Source organism: Ascaphus truei, chromosome 11, assembly GCF_040206685.1.
Source record: "Ascaphus truei isolate aAscTru1 chromosome 11, aAscTru1.hap1, whole genome shotgun sequence".
Taxonomy (NCBI): Eukaryota; Metazoa; Chordata; class Amphibia; order Anura; family Ascaphidae; genus Ascaphus; species Ascaphus truei.
In genome coordinates this window covers 60,013,124-60,022,469 of record NC_134493.1, presented here as the reverse complement: position 1 = coordinate 60,022,469, position 9,346 = coordinate 60,013,124, and the positions used below count along the sequence as shown (strand labels likewise).

Here is a 9,346-nt window from a genome sequence, read left to right as displayed (position 1 = left end):
AGAGATCAGATGGCCACCAGGCTTGGTGCCACTGAGTCTGCTCAGGTTCCGGATTTGAAAGTCTCAGAGGTGCCAAGGTGTTAGGACAGGCGGAGTACCGGAGTTATACATGAGTACCCACGTCCTGACATGAATTAGGGCTATCCGGCAACCACTTGCCCATCCTCAGACTCTGAGGAGCCTGGCCCAGCGTGGGGTTCAATTTGCTAAGTGGCAGAGGTGCCAGGTTGGCGCATGCTCTTTGCAGAATTGAAATCCGTGCCCGCCCAGCTTCAGGGTACCAGCAAATGGCTGAAAGGCTGGTAGAAATATTCCCACGTTCTGATTGGTTGAGGTATTCTGTGAATGGGACTGAAATCCTATAAGAAACCCAGCAGCCAATCAGGTAGGCAGATTCTAAGCTCCAAGATATCAGCGGCAATTTCAAAATCACCAGCCGGCTTGAAGGATTTTGAGCTGAAATATTTTGTAAGTCCTGACAATTTGCTGCCAAGTTCTACAAATCGACGTAGTGGTCGCGGCTGGAACTACAAGCCGATTTGAGTTCCAGGAGGTTTGGGATTTTTCTCGCGATCAACCTATATCAGCGCTCCGGAGCTTACCCAGCGGTGGCATGTGGAACTTCATGCCGATTTGAGTTCCAGGGCTTTTGCGGGTAATTCTCGGTCAGCCCGAGGACTTTCTGTGCTATTTTCACTTTTAAAGGTTAGTTTGTAGCCCAGACCCCCAGTTGTGTTCCTCTGCATATTGTAACTCACTGTGTGTACGTCTGTTTCTAAGGAATAAATCACAATATGTTTTACTTCTTGGTTTTCCTCAGTAATTTGATCCCGGTATAAAGGTGTAATTACCTGGTCTCCGGTCACAGCAGTAATGTGACATAATGTAGACATGGACACAGGATTCCTCTTACATCCGGGAATATTCCCAAGGATACTGAGGCCTGAATGTATCAGCAGATAAAGAAACGTGTTTAAGATGAGAAAATATAAACCCAGAAAAGAGTTAAAATAAAGTACTAAAGAGTTTCTCAGATGTGAGATCCCCCGAGATACAATGTAAGAAATGTTTCCTCCGTCCCATGAGGCTGACCAGAAATTAGCAAACTTTAATTAGTTCCCCAGAAAGGTGACAGGTGGCAGTAGTGAGCTATATAAGGCAGAGCTGTGTGTGTGGGAGAGACACTGTGCATCATACACTGACTCACACCGCGTGTGATCACATACAGGTAAGAGAGGCACATATGGCTGTGTCTAATTCCTAAGAAAGGGCTTGTAGAGACTACAGCTGCAAACATCACATCCTCACCCAGCACAGGAACAGCTCCCTCCCCAGCACAGGATGCTCTCTGGTGAGTAATGATACACAGCACTGATGTATATTTGTGAACAACTACAGCACTAAAATATTATCGCAAATGATTTGCACAGATTAGGAATTATTCACTTCTTCATATATAACTCAGGTTTCATGTATTGTTTCTGCTCCTTATTCATTATTCTGTGAGCTGCATTTTTATCCTCTGTTATAATTAAACTGATCTCTTCTCCAGCTTTGGTTCATGTGTTCAATTGTGTTACAGTGCGTCCTCTCAGCACCTGTAATATTGTGTTACTGTGTATCCTCTCAGCACCTGGAATATTGTGTTACTGTGTATCCTCTCAGCACCTGTAATATTGTGTTACTATGTATCCTCTCAGCACCTGTAATATTGTGTCTTTCTTGGATTTCCAATGCAGGCGACTACATGATCAACACAAACCAGGAAAACCAAACAATATCACATGAATTCTTCCTTCTTGGATTCTCTGATTTCCCAAAGATTCGGTACATATTAATCCTGATATTTTACCTAATTTATCTCATTACTTTGACAGGAAACCTTCTCATTCTTGTTCTTATCCACAATGACTCCCGTCTTCACACCCCAATGTATTTCTTCCTTGGTAACCTGGCGTGTTTGGACGCCGGCACTTCTTCTGTCACTGTCCCTCGGATGCTCGCTGACTTACTCACTGAAATTAGGACAATTTCCCTAACGGCTTGTAGAGCTCAGGTGTTTTTCTTTATGACTTTTGCCACTTCTGAGATCTTCCTGCTGGCAGGGATGTCCTATGACAGATACGTTGCCATCTGCCACCCTCTGCATTACATTCACGTCATGTCTTGGGAAGTCTGTGTCCAACTGGTATCAGTGGCGTGGGCTCTTGGATTCTCCGACTCATTGATACATACACTTTGTACACACAGGTTGACATTTTGTGGTCCAAACATCATCCAGAGCTTCTTCTGTGACCTGCCCCTCTTGTTAAAGCTCTCGTGCACTGACACCTTCATAAATATCGTGGCCATATTTCTTGCAGCATTTTCTTTAGGCTTATTTGCCTTGTTAATCACTTTTATCCCATACATACACATATTACGTACAATCCTGAGGATCCCGACCAAGGAAGGGAAACACAAAGCTTTCTCCACCTGCGCGTCTCACCTGTCTGTGGTCTTTATCTATTATGGGACTATTTTATTTACATATTTACGTCCCGCACCAAGTCACCCTGGTATTAGTGATAGTCTGGTGTCTGTTATTTATACAGTAATTACCCCTTTATTAAATCCATTAATTTACAGTCTGAGAAACAAGGAGCTCAAAGGAGCACTTAGAAATACTCTGCACAAACACTTTCACATAGGAACAGACATTAGGCTGAGTTTATAGATGAGTTCTGGATTCATATCAAGGTGAGAAAGGTATGTGAGGGATCTGTAGGTGCTCTATACTGTGCTAGTGTTACATAAGGTTTGAAGAATTCCTGAGGTTTCTTCTTGGGCAGAATGTCTCCTTTTTATATATCTAATACTGAAATATTACATGTACAATTTGGGAATAAAAGGCTTTGGATAAAGCAGGTGTGTATGTGGTTACTCAGGTCAGAAAGTAAAGCAAAGAAAATACTAATAAGGGGAAAATATCTCCCAAAGGTGCCTGCCCCTAAGTAAGTGGGGCCACACACAAGGAATCAGTGACAGGAATATAAAGGGCAGCTCTCAATCAGCGCGACTCAATGTTTGCTGATTCCTGACAAGGAATAAATTCAGCAACTGATGTTCCAAAGGAATCCCAGCATTTTATTCCCAGGAGCAGGCAGAGGATGCAGTGTTTCTGGCGTTAGTGGGTCCTGTGTCAGGGAAGGGATTAAGAATGGTCCGTACAATTCAGCATCCTGTAGCTCAGTCTCTCCCTGCTATTTCTGTGTTTTTTATTATTAATCATGTTTTTTCACAATTTTACCAGAAAAAAATGAAGTAAAAGACCTGGAAGCAGAAATTGCTGTTTCTCATTCCTGTCTCAGCTGCTTATCAGAGGGGCACCTGCAGCATATATAGTGTGTATGTATAGAACAGCCATGTATTGTATTGTATTTTATGTCTTTATTTATATAAATAAATAATGTATTTTTAATGTACATAGCATAGTACATACATTAATGTACATAGCGCTTCACAGTAGTAATACATGTGGTAATCAAATAAATAACAGATAATATAAATAACAGATCGTGGGAATAAGTGCTTTAGACATTAAAGTAACATTAAGGAAGAGCCTTACAGGGACCCTGCACAACACATGGGACATATCATATAAATCAGGGATACTGCGTCATGTACAGTATAAAAATATATATATTCTCAGATAGGAACACACACACAGTGTATATATTTTTATAATATAATTATATTCCTCTATATATTAGTAACGAGCTCCTGCGAGTATAAATGTGATTTCCCCTAAACATTTGGGCTAGAAGTGTATAACCCGCCTGTTATAAGTAGCAGAGAACATCACCCTTCCTACAAACACTGAGAGTAACGCAGAGACCCTTCCCTAGCAGGAGATATTCAGGTCAATTCTAAGGACTGATAACATTCTTTGTGGGGAAGAGGGAGGCTGCAAAATGGGGCAAACCCAGCACTTTTACACAACCCGCAGAGGGGACTGTGAGACTGGAGCTGTAATTACCTGAGCCCCCCCAGCTATCTGTCTGATCTCTGTACAGGGGCACACATGCTGTAATGCAGAGACGGTGATACTCACTACCTGTGTGTACATCTGCTGTCTCCCATGTATGTGTGAGTACTTACAGTATGGCTTTAGCATAGAATAAAACAGGAAGGGTATCGCAGACCCCCTAGTATAATCCCACTTCTCCTGCAGCATTCACGTGATGAGAGCTGGCACATATATACCAGAGGAATGTATACTGTATCCCCGAGGTATATAAACATACACACACACTGTTATAATGTATCAGTATTGGGAAATAAGTGTTTCATTTATCTTCATCGTTGTATGTTGTTATAAAATGATGTATTGTTTTTCAGCGATGGGTAATATGTATTGTGAAGGAAGAGTAATTCAGAGGTGTGCTGTATTTTGACATTCTGTTTGATAATATTTGAATGAAATATGTATGATTGTTTGAATGATTTATAGTGATTCTATTACAATCTAATTTAGTGGGGCTGTAAGAAATCCAATTTAGCAATAATTATATTGTAACGAATGAATCTGTTATCAAAGTCAGAATGTTAAAGTATACAGTATAATAGAAGAGAGAAACGGTAGAGCAGAACCGGAATTATCCAAAAAAAAGGGATTAAAAAGAGGAAAGTGCGTTATCCATAAAAGGGTTTAAAAGTCATGGAAAAAGGGCACGGCATTACCCTACCAACATGTTTCGTGCTACACAGAGCACTTTATTAAGCCTCTTTTTAATCCCTTTTGTTGGATAATTCCGGTTGTACTCTACCATTTCTCTCTTCTATTGCATTCTATCCTCACGGACGGAGGCACACCTTGAAGGTCCCATGGGAACAACATGGACGCTGCAGCAGACTCGTGAGTGTTTCCTGCCTGCTACAGTACATGGTTATATCATTCTACTAAGGGATTCATTGGGGTGATTATTAGCTCTTGGGTTCCTGGACAACTTGAGTGCCATCTATGCTGGCTTACCAACTAGGATACCCCACCCAGTAACTTGTATGTTCAGTTATTGTACATTGGAGACTAAGTAAAAGGTCATATCTATTCTGACAGACAGAATTTACCTAAAAGGTCAATTCTTGGTCTAAAGTTGTTGAACAGCTGTAAGTCCTAACTGGGGAAAATGCTGCCATAAGACTTTTCAATTCAGCAAGTTTGAAACTACTTATATATTCAGAGGTAGTTCATATGACATCTGTAAAGTAGGTGAATACCATGTTTTGATATAACATTTTACAGGGTAAAATGGCTGACTGGGTGGTTCTTTTTGGATAAATACAGCAGTGAGTTTAGTAAGCTTCAGAAGAAAGGCCAGAGGAAGAAAGACCAGAGGATGGAGCTAGGAGGAAAGCAGGTGGCCAGGGCAAAGAGTGATAATACCATGAAAGGGAGAAAAGACATGTTAATTCCTGGAGAGAATATTAACATGTCTTTTCTCCTTTTCATGGTATGATTGTTATCCCAAACCCTTGAATAGCCCATACATGGATTAATCTCCTTACATTATATTACTTATATTGTACAGTAGCATGTACTGTGTTTCCAGCGCAGATACATATATATACAGATAGAATAATAAAAAATTCTATGTATATTTGGAGGGAGAGAGAGAGAATAGATATAATACAACTTCAGGCTGGAGTCAAGCATCAGTGGCAGGAAGCGAAACAATCCTCAGTAGTTCTTGCTTAAATCCAGATGGTATCAGGAATGTAATCACCCAAATCAAAGCCACAATTGCCATTGATGAAACAGTGACACCACTGTATGTGGGGAGCAGGGCTCCAGTGTGAGAGGGGAGCAGGGCTCCAGTGTAAGTAGGGAGCAGGGCTCCAGCATAAGGACCCACTGCTTCCTGAGTTACATGCCCAGATATGGGGTGCCGGTATTTCCTTCATTATTTAAATGTCCCACGTCACGGGACGATTTTAAAATGGCGATGAGTCTCTCATCTGATGCCCCATACCGGGGCCTGTAACTCTGGAAGCAGGGGGTCCTTGAGTTACAAATCTAAGCGGTTCAGCTCAGGAGACCCCCTGCTCCTGCACACTATTAATAAAAATTTACATTAAAGCAGCTTCATTACCTTAGCAGCTATACGCTAAGGCAATGTAGAGGGATTAAGGCAAAATAGCAGATTTTTTGGGGACAATTGCCCCCAATAAACAATGCATTGTACCCACCCTCTGTGCCCCCAACAACCCCTATAACACCTAATATACATAAACATTTTTTTAATGCACATGAATGAAACTAGAGGCCGACGGGGGCCCTCGGGTGGTCTCTGTGGATGTCTGGGGGCCTCCAACTGGTCCCCGCGGTGTCCAGGGGCCCCACATGGGTCCCAGGGTGGTCCCTTGGTGTCCAGGGGTCCTCACGGGTGTCCGGGGAAACCAGAACCCCCACAAAAGTCCTTTTCTTCTTTCTTTATCTTCACCTGTTAATTGTAATCCATTTGGAGGTCTTTCATCTTCTTCTTCCGTCACATGGTACTTCAGCCAATCCGATTGAGAGATGAATATATCCCCAATCTGATTGGTTGTTGTTGGCCATGTGACACCCTTTGGATGACGTCACATTCTTTCCAAAAAAATTCTCTGCACATGGTCTACTACAGCGGTGCGCAAACTGCCCCCCCTGGGGGGGGGGCGCAAGATTGTTTAAGGGGGGGCGCAGGCTGGCGGCAAAACCTGGCGTTTGCGGGCCAGCAGGCACCAAAACACATGCTGCGCGAGGCTGGCGCACGGATAGGCAAGGCAGGGGGCGGGCAGGCAGGGGGGTGGTCAGGCAGGTGGGCAGGTGGATGGGCGGTGCTGGGTGCCAGAAGCAGAGAGAAAAGCAGTCGGTAGCTGCAATTTCTCCTTCAGCCATTAGGTAGCACAGTGCTGTACAGCTCATGCAGCACCGCCTTGCTGCATGCAGTGTAAAAAGGTGAGAGATTGAATGTGTTAGTGTGTCATTTGGAGTGGGTTGAAAGAGAGACATGGTGAGACGGGAGGGGGTGAAAGAGAGACACAGAGAGGTGAGAGGGGTGAACAAGAGACATGGAGAGGTAGGAGGGGGTGAAAGAGAGACATGGAGAGGTGGGAGGGGGGTGAAAGAGATATGGAGAGGTGGGAGGGGGGTGAAAGAGAAATAGAGAGGGGTGAAATAGAAATGGGGGAGGGGGTGTGTCACAGTAACTTGTGACAGGGTATAATATACACCAAAATATCTGGGTTGAATTGAACACGACTTAGATATAATAAATATAGTTTATTCCTTAAAGATGTAGAACAATTAAGATGATACAAATTACAGACAAAAAATGGGCATTTACTTAAGGGTTGGACAATGAAGCAATCAGGTACAGGATTGGCAATTCATTCAGCAATACAGGTTCAAATGAAGACATCACGAAAAAGCACGAAAGACACTGGGCATCGAGCTTACACTCGTTTATATGGAGTTTCACTCCTATACACTGGCATTGAGTGCAAGTCATTGGAGGACAATTATCTGCACCTAATCCCTCCTTGCCACCTCACTTGAGAGGCAAAGTAATACCTGCCAACTGGGTGGATATTATTCTAAGCAGGGGCTTATTTCCTTAGCCCCCATCCCACAAGACTGGCGTCGCCCAATCTGCTTGGGATAGGAAACCCTTTGTTCCAAAGTATGAAACACAACACTTATCCCAAGTACCCACGTCCTGCTCTGTTTTGTTCCAGCATACACATGCAGGGTGGGGGAGCCTTTGATCAGGGGCTTATTGTAGACCACTTGTCTCCCCCCTGAGCATTAACATACTATTTGGCCTCTGGTTTTCCCGGGCTTAGGAATACCAGACCCACAAGATAATACATATCTTAATATCTACACATATTAAAATAATCTGTTCTGTGGGCCTGAGCGGGCTGAAATTGTCCAGTTCCTCATGCTGGAGGACCCTTGCCATAGTGGCCAAATATCAGCCTTCCATGACCCCCAGAACCGGAGATACAAAAATTCAGTTTAAAAGCACATTACAAAAAGCACATTACCCTGACTCCGTTCTGTTGCCCCGAGAGGGTCGCTATTTTCCATGCAATCCTGCCGGAACTAGGACTACATGGTGACCGAATCTCAGCCCTCTAGGTTGAACAGAACCAGAGTTATGGGTTCCAGGTTTCAACTCATTCTGACTTAGCCGTTTTTTCACGCGGCTTCCCTCCATTAAAATCAATAAGGCCGGCGCCTCCATAGGAAATGCATGGGCCGGTGCAGCCATAGTATTCAATGGGTCCTCCGCTACCATTGAAGTTAATGGGACACACACACTTTTTAACAGTTAACCCTATTCCGTTCGGTTGAGGGGAGAGGGCTGGAAATTGCCATGCAGTCATGCCGGAGCAGTGACTACATCCTTGCTAAACCCCAACCCTCGGGTACCCACGGAACCGGAGTTATGGGTTTTCAGTTTACCCTGTTTCACACTTAGTGTTTGAAAGCCACGCGGCTTTCTCCGCAATTACGTCAATGGTAGGACCCTCCTGGTTGGCGCTACCCTTTCTCGCTGCCATTAATTGTCAGACCCTGTTGGGGTCAAGTGAGGGGGTTCCTAACATCTAGGGGCAAAAGGAATTTTATTTCTGGGTGCCCTAGAAAAAAAGTTCCCACGCCAATTGGCCGTGAACTTGACCGAGGCCCTAGTTCCCACGCCAATTGCGCGATCAAAGCTCTATTTTTACAATATTGCTACTCTTGCGGTTTTGAGGTCTGGCAGGCTGCCAGCTCGTCTCCGGAGGTTGGCTTCCAGGAATCCCAATTGTAATGCATTAATCCATTCACTTTCAATGGGGAACCGCCGCTCCTCCTCTCGAGCGCCACCTACAGGTCTTCTACGCACAGGCGTTCTTCTCTGTCACCGGCGGGGGTGGGGGGAGAGGATTTAAGGCGACCCAGCCCTGGGATCCTGCATGGGGTCCTCTCAGTTTTCACAGGAAGCGACGGCCAATGACTGGTCATTGCACGCATGGAATGTGGACCAGGACCCCTACTCACCTTCACCGACGCATGGTGAGGAGGGGGACAGACGCCGAGGACCAGTCACCGCGCTTGAGGCCAGGTCAGCGCAGGGTACTAACCCGAGCAACGAGATTCCAGGTAAGGAAATAAATCCTAGTCTAGTACGGGTGATAGCGATTCAGATAGTGACAGCGACGTTTCAGCGTCTGAGAGCGCAGCGCAATTTCACTAAACCTGTATGTATAAATTCTTAATGAGCCAGCGGTGATTAACCGGTCACTTAAGGCTAGGCCAAGCGGTACAAAGCAGGGGGCA

At 44.4% G+C, this 9,346-nt stretch overlaps 1 protein-coding gene across 1 annotated transcript; it reads left to right on the top strand.

Moving 5' to 3' along the window:
* Window positions 1-1,204: 1,204 nt before the first annotated feature.
* On the top strand, window positions 1,205-2,743 carry LOC142463011 (olfactory receptor 5B21-like). The gene is made up of 2 exons (XM_075565204.1): window positions 1,205-1,351; window positions 1,740-2,743. Exons 1-2 carry the CDS (start codon window positions 1,342-1,344, stop codon window positions 2,714-2,716), a joined length of 987 nt encoding a protein of 328 aa, XP_075421319.1. The 5' UTR covers window positions 1,205-1,341; the 3' UTR covers window positions 2,717-2,743.
* Window positions 2,744-9,346: the final 6,603 nt, after the last annotated feature.